Source organism: Phyllobates terribilis, unplaced genomic scaffold (assembly GCF_046119375.1).
Source record: "Phyllobates terribilis strain yellow unplaced genomic scaffold, ASM4611937v1 Scaffold_5__5_contigs__length_657084704, whole genome shotgun sequence".
NCBI lineage: Eukaryota > Metazoa > Chordata > Amphibia > Anura > Dendrobatidae > Phyllobates > Phyllobates terribilis.
This window is the reverse complement of record NW_027362765.1, coordinates 318,953,090-318,969,435: the sequence shown is the minus strand read 5'-3', so window position 1 is coordinate 318,969,435 and position 16,346 is coordinate 318,953,090. Positions and strand designations below refer to the sequence as shown.

The 16,346-nt window shown below is 45.8% G+C and overlaps 1 protein-coding gene across 1 annotated transcript in view; it reads left to right on the top strand.

Moving 5' to 3' along the window:
• Positions 1-1,653: 1,653 nt before the first annotated feature.
• The window catches only part of LOC141273114 (uncharacterized), a 70,114-nt gene continuing 55,421 nt past the window's right edge, over positions 1,654-16,346 (top strand). Inside the window, exons 1-4 of the mRNA XM_073684518.1 lie at positions 1,654-1,772; positions 7,815-7,948; positions 8,098-8,286; positions 8,390-8,456. Coding sequence (XP_073540619.1) covers positions 7,871-7,948; positions 8,098-8,286; positions 8,390-8,456 — 334 coding nt within the window. The 5' untranslated portion in view covers positions 1,654-1,772; positions 7,815-7,870. The remainder of the gene's footprint in view (positions 1,773-7,814; positions 7,949-8,097; positions 8,287-8,389; positions 8,457-16,346) is intronic.

Genomic DNA, 16,346 nt, shown 5'->3' with positions numbered 1-16,346 from the left:
CCCCTTGATAAAATCCTTGATGGGTCTAGTTTCCAAAATGGGGTCACTTGTGGGGGGTTTCCACTATTTAGGCACATCAGGGGCTCTCCAAACGCGACATGGCGTCCGCTCTCAATTCCAGCCAATTTTGCGTTCAAAAAGTCACACAGTGCTCCTTCCCTTCCAAACCCTGCTGTGCGCCCTAACAGTGTATTTTCCCCACATATGGGGTATTGGCGTACTCAGGAGAAATTGCACAACAGTTTTTGGCATCTATTTTCTCTTCTTACCCTTGTGAAAATAATAAATTTGGGGCTAAAACATCATTTTTGTGGAAAAAGTTCGATTTTTTATTTTCACGGCTCCATGTTATAGACTTCTGTGAAGCACCTGGGGGTTCAGAGTGCTCACCACGAATCTAGAAAAGTTCCCTGAGGGGTCTAGTTTCCAAAATGGTGGCACTTGTCAAAATGTGACATGGCGTCCGCTAATTATTCAAGCAAATTTTACATTCAAAAAGTCAAATGGCGCTCCTTCCCTTCCGAGCCCTGCAGTGCGCCCAAACAGTGGTTTGCCCCCACATATGGGGTATCGGCGTGCTCAGGAGAAATTGCACAACAAATTTTGGGGTCCATTTTTTCCTGTTACCCTGATGAAAATAAAAAAATTTGGGTCTAAAGTAACATTTTTGTGAAAAAAAAAAATAAATTAATTATTTTCTTCCACTTTCCAAAAATTCCTGTGAAGCACCTGAAGGGTTAATAAGCTTCTTGAATGTGGTTTTGAGCACCTTGAGGGGTGCAGTTTTTAGAATGGTGTCACTTTTGGGTATTTTCTGTCATAAAGACCTCTCAAAGTGACTTCAAATGTGATGTGGTCCCTAAAAAAATGGTTTTGTAAATTTTGTTGGAAAAATGAGAAATCGCTGGTGAACTTTTAACCCTTTAACACTTTTAACCCTTATAGCTCCATAACCCAAAAAAAATTTGGTTCCAAGATTGTGCTGATGTAAAGTAAACGTGGGAAATGTTATATGTTAACTCTTTTGTGTGACATATCGCTCTGATTAAAGGGCATGAAAATTCAAAGTTTGAAAATTACGAAATTTTCAAAAATTTTGCCAAATTTCCGTTTTTTTCACAAATGAACGCAAGTGCTATCGAAGAAATTTTACCACAATCATGAAGTACAATATGTCACGAAAAAACAATCTCAGAATCAGGGGAATACGTTGAAGCGTTCCAGAGTAATTACCTCATAAAGTGACAGTGGTCAGAATTGTAAAATGTGGCCACGTCACCAAGGAGTAAACAGGCTCGGGCTGAAGGTGTTAAATTTCAGAGCTGCATTTTGCTTATGAAAATTAGTGCAAAGGCAATCTGGAGGCATATGCCAATAGCAACCGATCACATGGCTCCTTTCATTTGCCAATCAGCAAGCTGATTAGTTGTTATTTTGTATAACTACAGTTTTCCTTCCAATTTTACTCGGGCTGTGTGAAGCCCTTAAACTGAAATCAGAAAATCCATATTTTGTTAGATGCAATACTAGACTATAGTGCTATGATAATACCATTTATTGTCAGCGTTAAGTTGGATTTCGCTGCCTCCACCAAGATGGCTGCCAGAAACCGCGGAAGGAAGGTCACTTCCTCCCTGATCTGACGTCACTGTGTTCCGTAAGTGTAGTCCCCTGGTCTCCGACAAAATGGCGGCATTTGTTTGCTCTCTGGTCAACTGGAACTGCTTTGTTGTTCCTCTGTAGTCCGGAGAGATCCCAGCATTGTGTGAGAGGTGTGTAATGATCCGTACGTCCTGGGGCTGCAGTTATGGGTGCGGGGAATAGGCAGAGTTGAGTGTATCGGTGCAGCGGAGCAGTGTCCGGAGGGAGCAGCGGGTGTAGGGCTGGGCATATGGGTAGCGGGCAGTTAGGCAAGAAGAGTCACACACACTACCAGGTAGTTGAGTGCTGGGTATGAAGTGGAGGGTACAGTCCTGACCATATGGATAGTGATCATGGAGTGGCGGTGGGGGTGTAGAGGGTGTCTATTACAGCACTGGGTTTCTAAGCAGATTGCATCTAGTACAGGCAGTGCTGTGTAGCTGAGCGGATCGCATCTAGTACAGGCAGTGCTGTGTAGCTGAGCGGATCGCATCTAGTACAGGCAGTGCTGTGTAGCTGAGCGGATCGCATCTAGTACAGGCAGTGCTGTGTAGCTGAGCGGATCGCATCTAGTACAGGCAGTGCTGTGTAGCTGAGCGGATCGCATCTAGTACAGGCAGTGCTGTGTAGCTGAGCGGATCGCATCTAGTACAGGCGGTGCTGTGTAGCTGAGCGGATCGCATCTAGTACAGGCGGCGCTGTGTAGCTGAGCGGATCGCATCTAGTACAGGCAGTGCTGTGTAGCTGAGCGGATCGCATCTAGTACAGGCAGTGCTGTGTAGCTGAGCGGATCGCATCTAGTACAGGCAGTGCTGTGTAGCTGAGCGGATCGCATCTAGTACAGGCAGTGCTGTGTAGCTGAGCGGATCGCATCTAGTACAGGCAGTGCTGTGTAGCTGAGCTGATTGCATCTAGTACAGGCAGTGCTGTGTAGCTGAGCGGATCGCATCTAGTACAGGCGGTGCTGTGTAGCTGAGCGGATCGCATCTAGTACAGGCGGTGCTGTGTAGCTGAGCGGATCGCATCTAGTACAGGCGGTGCTGTGTAGCTGAGCGGATCGCATCTAGTACAGGCGGTGCTGTGTAGCTGAGCGGATCGCATCTAGTACAGGCGGTGCTGTGTAGCTGAGCGGATCGCATCTAGTACAGGCGGCGCTGTGTAGCTGAGCGGATCGCATCTAGTACAGGCGGCGCTGTGTAGCTGAGCGGATCGCATCTAGTACAGGCGGCGCTGTGTAGCTGAGCTGATTGCATCTAGTGCAGGCGGCGCTGTGTAGCTGAGCTGATTGCATCTAGTGCAGGCGGCGCTGTGTAGCTGAGCTGATTGCATCTAGTGCAGGCGGCGCTGTGTAGCTGAGCTGATTGCATCTAGTGCAGGCGGCGCTGTGTAGCTGAGCTGATTGCATCTAGTGCAGGCGGCGCTGTGTAGCTGAGCGGATTGCATCTAGTGCAGGCGGCGCTGTGTAGCTGAGCTGATTGCATCTAGTACAGGCGGCGCTGTGTAGCTGAGCTGATTGCATCTAGTACAGGCGGCGCTGTGTAGCTGAGCTGATTGCATCTAGTACAGGCGGCGCTGTGTAGCTGAGCTGATTGCATCTAGTACAGGCGGCGCTGTGTAGCTGAGCTGATTGCATCTAGTACAGGCGGCGCTGTGTAGCTGAGCTGATTGCATCTAGTACAGGCGGCGCTGTGTAGCTGAGCTGATTGCATCTACTACAGGCGGCGCTGTGTAGCTGAGCTGATTGCATCTAGTACAGGCGGCGCTGTGTAGCTGAGCTGATTGCATCTAGTACAGGCGGCGCTGTGTAGCTGAGCTGATTGCATCTAGTACAGGCGGCGCTGTGTAGCTGAGCTGATTGCATCTAGTACAGGCTGCGCTGTGTAGCTGAGCTGATTGCATCTAGTACAGGCGGCGCTGTGTAGCTGAGCTGATTGCATCTAGTACAGGCGGCGCTGTGTAGCTGAGCTGATTGCATCTAGTACAGGCGGCGCTGTGTAGCTGAGCTGATTGCATCTAGTACAGGCGGCGCTGTGTAGCTGAGCTGATTGCATCTAGTACAGGCGGCGCTGTGTAGCTGAGCTGATTGCATCTAGTACAGGCGGCGCTGTGTAGCTGAGCTGATTGCATCTAGTACAGGCGGCGCTGTGTAGCTGAGCTGATTGCATCTAGTACAGGCGGCGCTGTGTAGCTGAGCTGATTGCATCTAGTACAGGCGGCGCTGTGTAGCTGAGCTGATTGCATCTAGTACAGGCGGCGCTGTGTAGCTGAGCTGATTGCATCTAGTACAGGCGGCGCTGTGTAGCTGAGCTGATTGCATCTAGTACAGGCGGCGCTGTGTAGCTGAGCTGATTGCATCTAGTACAGGCGGCGCTGTGTAGCTGAGCTGATTGCATCTAGTACAGGCGGCGCTGTGTAGCTGAGCTGACTGCATCTAGTACAGGCGGCGCTGTGTAGCTGAGCTGACTGCATCTAGTACAGGCGGCGCTGTGTAGCTGAGCTGACTGCATCTAGTACAGGCGGCGCTGTGTAGCTGAGCTGACTGCATCTAGTACAGGCGGCGCTGTGTAGCTGAGCTGACTGCATCTAGTACAGGCGGCGCTGTGTAGCTGAGCTGACTGCATCTAGTACAGGCGGCGCTGTGTAGCTGAGCTGACTGCATCTAGTACAGGCGGCGCTGTGTAGCTGAGCTGACTGCATCTAGTACAGGCGGCGCTGTGTAGCTGAGCTGACTGCATCTAGTACAGGCGGCGCTGTGTAGCTGAGCTGACTGCATCTAGTACAGGCGGCGCTGTGTAGCTGAGCTGACTGCATCTAGTACAGGCGGCGCTGTGTAGCTGAGCTGATTGCATCTAGTACAGGCGGCGCTGTGTAGCTGAGCTGATTGCATCTAGTACAGGCGGCGCTGTGTAGCTGAGCTGATTGCATCTAGTACAGGCGGCGCTGTGTAGCTGAGCTGATTGCATCTAGTACAGGCGGCGCTGTGTAGCTGAGCTGATTGCATCTAGTACAGGCGGCGCTGTGTAGCTGAGCTGATTGCATCTAGTACAGGCGGCGCTGTGTAGCTGAGCTGATTGCATCTAGTACAGGCGGCGCTGTGTAGCTGAGCTGATTGCATCTAGTACAGGCGGCGCTGTGTAGCTGAGCTGATTGCATCTAGTACAGGCGGCGCTGTGTAGCTGAGCTGATTGCATCTAGTACAGGCGGCGCTGTGTAGCTGAGCTGATTGCATCTAGTACAGGCGGCGCTGTGTAGCTGAGCTGATTGCATCTAGTACAGGCGGCGCTGTGTAGCTGAGCTGATTGCATCTAGTACAGGCGGCGCTGTGTAGCTGAGCTGATTGCATCTAGTACAGGCGGCGCTGTGTAGCTGAGCTGATTGCATCTAGTACAGGCGGCGCTGTGTAGCTGAGCTGATTGCATCTAGTACAGGCGGCGCTGTGTAGCTGAGCTGATTGCATCTAGTACAGGCGGCGCTGTGTAGCTGAGCTGATTGCATCTAGTACAGGCGGCGCTGTGTAGCTGAGCTGATTGCATCTAGTACAGGCGGCGCTGTGTAGCTGAGCTGATTGCATCTAGTACAGGCGGCGCTGTGTAGCTGAGCTGATTGCATCTAGTACAGGCGGCGCTGTGTAGCTGAGCTGATTGCATCTAGTACAGGCGGCGCTGTGTAGCTGAGCTGATTGCATCTAGTACAGGCGGCGCTGTGTAGCTGAGCTGATTGCATCTAGTACAGGCGGCGCTGTGTAGCTGAGCTGATCGCATCTAGTACAGGCGGCGCTGTGTAGCTGAGCTGATCGCATCTAGTACAGGCGGCGCTGTGTAGCTGAGCTGATCGCATCTAGTACAGGCGGCGCTGTGTAGCTGAGCTGATCGCATCTAGTACAGGCGGCGCTGTGTAGCTGAGCTGATCGCATCTAGTACAGGCGGCGCTGTGTATCTGCAGCGTTGTGTATCTGAGCGGATTGTGTCTAGTGCTGCGCGTCTGAGCGGACTGCGTCTAGTGTAGCTGGCTGGCTGCATAGGTAGAAGGCGTTAAGTGGCTTTAGTGCTGGTATGTGGTAGAGGAGAAATCTGGATATTGTATAGGGAAGTCAGGTGGACCCCCCCCCCCACACACACACTGTATATATACAGTACATAACTTTTGTATGCTACTGTGTATACACAAAACTTATATAAGTGAGTATACATAGTCGTATAGAAAAGACAGATGTGGAAAAATTGCTCTAAACTTAGATATTATGGGTAATTTTTTTTCTTTACAGTGTGCCCAGTCATGAACAGGCATGTAGTTGCTGGTTACCTGCCTGTTGTACCTGGCACTGTTTGCTGCTGGCACAGAGCAGTCTCGGACTGCTCCTGCCAGCGATTCAGCTGCTTTCGCCAACGTTGCTTCGACAGAGCAACGGCTTCTTTTCCGCTCTGCTCTGTTGACAAGGCGTGACTGCTGATGTAATTGTGTGTGACAACCGGCTCCCTGCTGTTTAACTGCAGGAAGCCATCTCTTAACCCCTTAATGACTGCCGATAAGCATTAAAATTGTGGCTGCTAAGGGGCGTTATTCCCTCATCGCCGATTTAAGCAATCGGGAAAAAGTTTATAGTGCCCCCAGAGTCGGAAAATCTCAGGAGTTTCAACTACCAGGGGTAGCTGAGGCCCTGGAGAACACGGTCAGGGCTGCACGCGCAGGTAACATAGCGCGTGCGCAGGGAGGCTGGTAATCACACAGCCTCACTGTGCAGGTGTGGTACCAGCGGCCTGACCTGGACAAATGCGCATGCGCCCCACAATAATAGCACTTGCCAGTAGCAATATTCAAATACATGGGCGACGCCAGCAGTGACTGAATGAGAGAATCACACCCCTATGACTGAATACAGCAGGTAGGACAAAGTATATATAATGTTATAACATCATTATACTACCACCGATTTTCATAACTTGTTAGTGATGCACATTGCTTCACTAACAAAGCAATGGGGGCAGGGATGATAGTAACTAGGATGTGACAGGTTCCCTTTAATGACATTGGCTGTATGTTTGGGGTTGTTTTTCTGCTGGAGAATAAATTTGGAGCCGGTTAGACTTTTCCCTGATGATATTGCCTTTTCAAAGTATTTGTAACTTTTAGTGCTGAAAAATCGCAAAAAAAAAAGTTAGACAAAAGTAAAGAGCTTTTTTTTTTTGACGAATTTGGAGCAAAAAAATGTCACCCAATACCACAGGACAAAAAAAAAAAAAGGGACTTCAATAAATCACAAATGATGAATTGGGCCCATTGTACTTATTTTTGTTAGCAAAGATAAATGTAGGAACTGATAACTACACACAGTAGCCATGAGCATGAGTTTACATATGTAAACATAGCAGCTGTCTATTTTTTATATTGTTTAGCGCCATTAATTTCATAGCGCTTTACAAACATCATCATCACTGTCCCCATTGGGGCTAAAAATCTAGATTCCCTATTAGTATGTTTTTAGAGTGTGGGAAGAAACCCACGCAAACACGAGGAGAACATACAAACTCTTTGCCGATGTTGTCCTTGGTGGGATTTGAATACAGAACCCCAGTGCTAACCACTGTGCCACCGTCTATAGTGAGGAAGGAGTCAAGGCAAAACTATCATTACTGAGATAGGGGAGTGGAGCAAGGACGTGCTTTGACTGCGGGGAATGAGACAAGATACTGATGTGATGACATTGGGGAGAGGAAGGTGAAGGTGCAAATGTGTGCAGTTGTAGAAAGACTTTTTTACACCTTTTGGCTTTTCCTGATTCAAAGCCAAAAGTACTGTTCTTGGGTTTCTGTTAAGTCAGAGTCATCAGAGTGGGTTATTACTGGTTGCATACTAGCCTTGTAAGGACCAGCTGTCATTCCATATTCCTCATATTATTAGGTATGTTTATTTTTCTTTAAAACTGTTCTTCACCTCCTTATTGAGGTTACACCTGGTTTAAGTGCAGCCTTTATGAATGAAGGACATCATTGGGTCTTGTTCATGGAGCCCAGCTGGTGAATGACTGTGATCACAAGGAGAGGAGTCAACATTAGTTGGGTAGTGAATTTGTAAACGCCACCGCTGCAGTAGATGCGTCTTACTGGTTCCTACTTGCTGGCCTTTTCTGAGATCATATGCATTTTAGCTTCTTATAGTTGTTTCTCTGTTTTCAGTGCTCCTCCCTAGTTCAGTGCCTTCATCCTGGACCAGAGGCCATAAGTTCTCCAGGATGGAGAAGGAAAGGGGACACATGAGTAAGGAGATATTCAACCTCACTCTGGAGATCATCTACCTACTGACTGGAGAGGTGAGGGGTTCTAGGAATGCCACATCATTCTTATCCTTACTTAAACACATGGTAATTCTGGGAGTGTTTTCTCATGGACACCACTCTCGTGTGTCGCTGGATGTGAGCCTGTTCTGATTATATTAAATTCCGTCCTTTTTATCATATAGGATTTTGTAGTTGTGAAGAAATCTGGTGAAATTGTTGCATGCAGGATTTCTCCAAGTGAATTGGAGGCATCAGGCGAGGAACAAGATCCCATCACTTCACCCCCTTCTAATACCCAGTCTTCTGAAAAGAATCACGAAGGGAAGATCCTTAATCTGAGCAATAAAGTCATTCACCTACTTACTGGAGAGGTTAGCATTGCTGGGACATAATACAGTGACACTGATGAAATACTTCATTATTGTTGGTGCCTTCCTAGAAGGTGTATGGTCACAGCTCATTGTATTTTTGCAGATTTGGAAATTTATAGAAAACGAAGATTCACAAACCAAGAGTGAGAGGTGTATGGAGGAATTGCAGGGTACGTACATATCTTTGACTGAACATATGTTGTCCCTTTATTTTCCCCTTTTGTGAGCACTCTGAACCATTCAAAAATGTTTATAGAAGTGAAACCATTAAAAGGGCTAATGGGAAGGAATAATACATTTATTACCCTGCACAAAGGTATGTAAATACCCACTGTCCCTCGCAAAACTTTTAATTGATGTTCCAACTAAATAACCATCTTGAGCTAACGTTTTAAAAATAGCGAGCAGTGTTTATAAAATGTGTGAGAACGATGACACCGCGTCCTTCCCATCCACGGAGATAAATGCTCTCTCTCCTCCCCTACACTGATCTATGTGATCGGTGCAGAGCAGGATAAAAACCACCAGGACCTACACGGAGGCAGCACATCCTGCACAACTGAAGGAGCCTTCACTCGACTAGCTCCAGTACCTTTTAGGTCGTGTGAACAGCCACATGCCTGGAAGGAACTGCAAGATATGGTAATAAATATTGTGCGTATGTAGAAGAAATGTGTGTATGTAAATGTGTATGTGGCAGAGCTGTGTGTGTCTATATGTGCATATGTAACAGAGCTGTGTGTATAATACACACTGCAGAGAAACATTAACAATAGATCTATTACCTATTGTACTCTAGTGCCTTAAAATTAGTGATAATGACCCCTCCAATTTATACCACCAGATAAGTTTACATTAAGGCTATGTGCCCACGATGCAGAAATGCTCCGGATTTTTCCTGAGTGTTTCTGCATCTCCCTGTTAGAAAAAACGCATGCGGATTGTACATGCGGATTGTACATGCGTTTTTCCTGCCCGTGACATGCGGAAGTGTAGCGTTCTTCACATGCATTTCTGCATGCGGGTTGTCAAACGCTTTCCAAGCGATTTTAGCATCACTTGGAAAGTGCTTGACAACTTGGTCACACTATATAAATTCATGCAAACTGCATGGATTTATATAGTGTGACCTTAAAGAATGGTAAAAAATAAAAAAAATAAATATGTACTTACCTTCTGATGGCCCCCGGAGTCTTTATTTGATCCGTCCTGGCTTGCCGGCAGCTCGCGGTACACTGAAGGACCTGCTGTCACATGACTAAATGACGTCAGCGCAGGTCCTTCAGTCCACCGCGATCTTCCGGCAAGCCAAGACAAGCACACCGGGGGCCATCAGAAGGTAAGTATAATATATTTTTTTTATTTTGTTATTTTTTTTACAGGTTCTATGGTACTCGGGTCCGGAGGAGAGTCTCCTCTCCTCCAGACCCGGGTACCATCCGCACATTGAAACACATGGATTCTGCTTGTACAGATGCAGTGATGCTTATTCCATGCCTTCCAATGCAAGTCAATGGCGGCGAAAACGCAGCACTTCTGCAAAATAATTGGTAGTGCTGCGGATTTTCCCGCAATGATAATCCGCAGCGGAAATTACCGCAGCATGTGCACAGCACATGCGGATTATCATTGGGGAACATGGCAGGCCTTCTACCAAGCGTTTTTTAAGCGTTTCTGCAGCGGAATTGCAGCTGCGGAAACGCTTAAAAAACACATCGTGGGCACACAGCCTAATAGGAAAAATGTTTTTTCCTATTTCTGCTGTATAAACCTGGGGTGCGTCTTATAGTAAGGTGCGTTTCATCAAGTCCCATTTCACCTCTTTAATTGGATAGGCATTTTTCCGTCTAATTTTTCTTTTCCGACTGGCATATCCTACACTTCAGCCCCCTATTTGACATTTTGGGTTCTTATACTATAACTTGTATTGTTACTTTCAGACCTAGAGTATAACGTACTATAAAGCTAGCCTTGATATCTTATTATATCATGCTTTTGCTTATATACTATTACCTTATTCCACAGCGCTTTACTGACATTATCCTCATTGACGCTCACAAAATAAATTTAAATCCGAATGTCTTGGGAGCGTGGGATAAACCATAATACTCAGAGGAAACATACGCAAACGCAAGGAGAACATAGACTCCTTGCTGATGTTGTCTTTGGTGGGATTTGAACCCAGGACCCCAATGCTGCAAGGCTACATTGCTATCCATGTGTACTAAAAGCCACATGTAACACATTATTCTACCCTGTATTTGATTTTTAACCCCTTTACCCTTGAACGTGGTTTGCACGTTAATGACCAGGCCAATTTTTACAATTCTGACCACTGTCACTTTTTGAGATAACTCTGGAACGTTTCAACGGATCCCACTAATTCTGAGATTGTTTTTTCGTGACATATTGTACTTCATGATGGTGGTAAAATTTATTCGATATGACTTGCGTTTTGTTGGGGAAAAAATCGAAAATTTGGAAAATGTAGCAATTTTCAAAATTTTAATTTTCATGCCCTTAAATCAAAGAAATATGTCGCACAAAATAGTTAATAACATTTCCCACATGTCTACTTTACATCAGCACAATTTTGGAACCAACATTTTTTTTGTTAGGCAGCTATAAGGGTTAAAAGTTGACCAGCGATTTCTCATTTTTCCAACAAAATTTACAAAACCATTTTTTTAGGGACTACATTACATTTGCAGTGACTTTAAGGGTTCTTTATGACAGAAAATACTCAAAAGTGATACAATTCTAAAAACTGCACCCCTCAAGGTGCTCAAAACTACATTTAAGAAGTTTATTAACCCTTCAGGTGCGTCACAGGAATTTTTGGAATGTGGAAGAAAACAATGAACATTTAACTTTTTTCACAAAAATGTTACTTTAGACCCACACTTTTTTATTTTCACAACTGTAACAGAAAAAAATGGACCCCAAAATTTGTTGTGCATTTTTTCCTGAGCACGCCAATACCCCATATGTGGGGGAAAACCACTGTTTGGGAACACAGCAGGGTTCGGAAGGGAAGAAATTCCATTTGACTTTTTGAATGTTAAATTTGCTTGAATAATTAGCGGACGTCCTGTTGCGTTTGGGGAGTCCCTGATATGCCTAAACAGTGGAAACCCCCCACAAGTGACACCATTTTGGAAACTAGACCCCTTAGGGAATTTATCTAGATGTTTGGTGAGCACCCTGAACCCCCAGGTGCTTCACAGAAGTTTATAACATTGAACCGTAAAAATAAAATTTTCTAATTTTTCCCACAAAAATGTTTTCAACCCCCAATTTTGCATTTTCATAAGGGTAACAGGAGAAATTACCCCATGCAATTTGTTGTGCAATTTCTCCTGAGTAAGCCTATAACCCATATGTGGGAGAAACCACTGTTTGGGTGCACGGCAGGGTTCAGAAGGAAAGAGCGCCATTTGACTTTTTAATGTAAAATTTGCTTGAATAATTAGCGGATGCCATGTCGCGTTTGGAGGCCCCCTGATGTGCCTAAACAGTGGAAACTGCCCACAACTGACCCAATTTTGGAAACTAGCCCTCTCAAGGAACTTCTCTAGATGTGTAGTGAGCACCCTGAACTCCCAGGTGCTTCACAGACATTTATAACTTACAGCTGTGAAAATAAAAAAATCTAACTTTTTCCCCAAACTGATCTTTTAGGCCCAATTTTTATATTTTCACAACGGTAAGAGGAGAAAATGGACCCCAAAAACTGTTCTGCAATTTCTCCGGAGTACGCCGATACCCCAAATGTGGGGAAAAGACACTGTTTTGGCGCATGGCAGGGTTCAGAAGGGAAGGAGCACTGTGTGACGTTTTGAACGCAAAATTGGCTGGAATTGAGAGCAGACTCCATGTCGTGTTTTGAGAGCCCTCTGATGTGCCTAAACAGTGGAAACCTTACACAACTGACCCCATTTTGGAAACTAGACCCCCCTCAAGGAATTTATCAAGTGGTATAGTGAACATTTTGAACCCAGAGGTACGACACAGAATTTGATAACATTAATTAGGTCATCATATTGAATAAGTTGTCATTAGTCTTGAGTTACTAGAGCTACTTGAGTTTGCATCGGGTACTCCGGTATGCACCATGTATCGCGGGTGCTCGAGTGACATGCTCGAGTCCCTGCCCCACATGTGTCACGATTGTCAGACACCCAAAAAAAAAACATGCGCGTATCACCAGTGCATGGGGCAGGCAATCCCCACGTGTTTTTTTTGGCTGTATAACAGCCGAGAAACATATTGGGCGGAGATTCGGGCATGTCACTCCAGCACCCGTGATTCTCGGTGCATACCCGAGCTCCCAATGCAAACTCAAGTAGCGAGCACTTGTACTCAACACTGGTCGCCACATCGTCATCATTTTTTTTTTTTCTTTACTTTTGAAAAAGTCCCAACCCTAACAAAACCATAACTGTAACACCAACCCTAACCCTAGAGGTTATTTTTTATGCTGTACCTCGTGCGGTATAAGGGATTAGACGACTTTATTATTCGGGTTGGTGCGATTCCAGCAATACCAGATTCATACCGGATTTTTATGTTTGGCAGCTGTCATACACTAAAAGATGCAAATACTAGTTTTTGCAATAATTTTTCCATATTTCGGCCAACAGGGTCATGTAAGGGCTTGTTTTTTGCTGGACAAGTTGCCGTTTTTATTGGTGCCAATTTCGGGCACGTGACATTTTTTGATTGCTTTCTTTTCTGATTTTTGGGAGGCAGAATAAACAAAAACCAACAATTCAGGATTTTTTTATTTTTTTTTAAAGCTATTCTGCTTGTGGTAAAATTGATAAGGCAGTGTTATTCTTCGGGTCAGTACATTTACAGTGATACTCGTTTATATAGTTTTTTTATGTTTTGGCGCTTTTACACATTAAAAACTTTTATAGAAAAAATCTTTTTTTGCATCGCTTTTTTCTGACCGCTATAAATGTCTTATTTTTTGGCTAATAGAGCTGAATGGCAGCCTTTTTTTTGCGGGATAAGATGACGTTTTCAGCAGTACCATTTTATTAACATTCGTCTTTTTGATCACGTTTCATTCCATTTTTTTGTTCGGCAGTATGATGATAAAGCATAGTTTTTTGCTTCGTTGTTTTTTTTTTTACCGTGTTCACTAATGGGTTTAACTAGTTGGGACAGTTTATAGGTCAGGTTGTTCCGGACGCGGCGATACCAAATATGTGTACTTTTACTGTTTATTTTTTTTTCATAATAAGATTTATTTATGGATCTATACAGTACAGACCAAAAGTTTGGACACACCTTCTCATTCAAAGATTTTTCTGTATTTTCATGACTTTAAAAATTGTACATTCTCACTGAAGGCATCAAAACTGTGAATTAACACATGTGGAATTATATACTGAACAAAAAAGTGTGAAACAACTGAAAGTATGTCTTATATTCTAGGTTCTTCAAAGTAGTCACCTTTTGCTTTGATGACTGCTTTGCACACTCTTGGCATTCTCTTGATGAGCTTCAAGAGGTAGTCACCGGAAATGGTTTTCACTTCACAGGTGTGCCCTGTCAGGTTTAATAAGTGGGATTTCTTGCCTTATAAATGGGGTTGGGACCATCAGTTGTGTTGTGCAGAAGTCAGGTGGATACACAGCAGATAGTCCTACTGAATAGACTGTTAGCTGCTTTTTTCTTGCCATAATACAAATTCTAAGTAAAGAAAAACGAGTGGCCATCATTACTTTAAGAAATGAAGGTCAGTCAGTCCGAAAAAATTGGGCAGACTTTGAAAGTGTCCCCAAGTGCAGTTGCAAAAACCATCAAGCGCTACAAAGAAACTGGCTCACATGAGGACCGCCCCAGGAAAGGAAGACCAAGAGTCACCTCTGCTTCTGAGGATAAGTTTATCCGAGTCACCAGCCTCAGAAATCGCAGGTTAACAGCAGCTCAGATTAGAGACCAGGTCAATGCCACACAGATTTCTAGCAGCAGACACATGTCTTCAACAACTGTTAAGAGGAGACTTTGTGCAGCAGGCCTTCATGGTAAAATAGCTGTTAGGGAACCACTGCTAAGGACAGGCAACAAGCAGAAGAGACTTATTTGGGCTAAGGAACACAAGGAATGGACATTAGACCAGTGGAAATCTGTGATTTGGTCTGATGAGTCCAAATTTGAGATCTTTGGTTCCAACCACCGTGTCTTTGTGCGACGCAGTAAAGGTGAACGGATGGACTCTACATGCCTGGTTCCCACCGTGAAGCATGGAGGAGGAGGTGTGATGGTGTGGGGGTGCTTTGCTGGTGACATTCTTGGGGATTTATTCAAAATTGAAGGCATACTGAACCAGCATGGCTACCACAGCATCTTGCAGCGGCATGCTATTCCATCCGGTTTGCGTTTAGTTGGACCATCATTTATTTTTCAACAGAACAATGACCCCAAACACACCTTCAGGCTGTGTAAGGGCTATTTGACCAAGACGGAGAGTGATGGGGTGCTACGCCAGATGACCTGGCCTCCACAGTGTTACGCTCGCGCCCGGACTGACTGGCTTGAACGTGATTAGTGATCCCACTGTACCATGAACCGAGGAGTGCCTAGAGGGGCGTAACTAAGTATCAACCCGATCCGACCAAGTTCGCACGGCGGCTCAGTCGACTTCGTGAACCAGGGAGGAACCGAGCAGAGGGACCAAGTGCTTCTCCAGGTCAGACCCCGGTCACAGCTGTTGACCCACATCGGGGAATGCAGGAACAGGCAGGTTAGCTGGTATGCAGACAGGTGGGTACTTAGCAGGCACGGCTGGTATGACAGCAGGTGGGTACTTAGCAGGCACGGCTGGTATGCAGACAGGCGGGTGCTGACAGGCACGGCTGGAATACAGACAGGCAGATACTGGCAGGTATGAACGCAGGCTGGATAGGGACCAGTACAGACTGGGATACAGGAACAGAGCCGCAGGTGCGGTGGACTAGCAGAGCAAAACCGCAGGTGCGGTGGACTAGCAGAGCAAAACCGCAGGTGCGGTGAGCAAGCAGAGCAGAAGGTGAAGGCAGACAGGACAGGGCTCTGTTCACATGGAACAGAATGGAAAATACAGGAAGATGGTTAGAACACAGGAGGTAGATACGAAGGCAGGGAAAGGGGACAAGCAGAACCAGATACACACAAGGTACGTACAATGAAGTAGCGAGTGGACACAAAATTCACAAACAGAAGTACAGAGACAACGAGTTGGAGTTAGGTGCAGGTTCAGACACTGCAGGAAAAGGGAAGGTACGGACATAGAGAGAAACAAGTAACGGGCTAGGACACTGTTCAGACAGGAACTGAACCGGGAACAAGATACAGGAACGAGCCTGGGAACTCAGCCCCCAGGGTGGCGGAAACAGACTAGAAGTCACAGGTAAAGGAAAAGGCCCTGGGTACTCAGTCCCCAGGGTGCTTGAAACAGACTAGATACAGGACAGGACCTGGCAACTCAGTTGAAAAGACAAACTGAGTGCAAGTGTTGCTCAGGCACCTCCTACTGGGTGGAGGAGGTTTATGTATCCAGTGACTCACAGCAATAGGCTGGGGACGCATTAAGACTGTGCACACAGTAGCTATAAGAAACAAGCAGAAAGCCGCTCCGATGCTCTAAGCAATCAGACAAGAGACATGGACAGAGCAGGTACTGGAGCAAAGAGTGCAGCATGAACTGACAGGTAAGATTGCGGTCTTGCATGGTGGGAGGTGGTGCACCATGCAAGCACGCCACGCAGGGATGTTACACACAGTCACCAGACCTGAACCCAATCGAGATGGTTTGGGGTGAGCTGGACCGCAGAGTGAAGGCAAAAGGGCCAACTAGTGCTAAGCATCTCTGGGAGCTCCTTCAAGATTGTTGGAAGACCATTTCCGGTGACTACCTCTTGAAGCTCATTAAGAGAATGCCAAGAGTGTGCAAAGCAGTCATCAAAGCAAAAGGTGGCTACTTTGAAGAACCTAGAATATAAGACATATTTACAGTTGTTTCACACTTTTTTGTTAAGTATATAATTCCACATGTGTTAATTCATAGT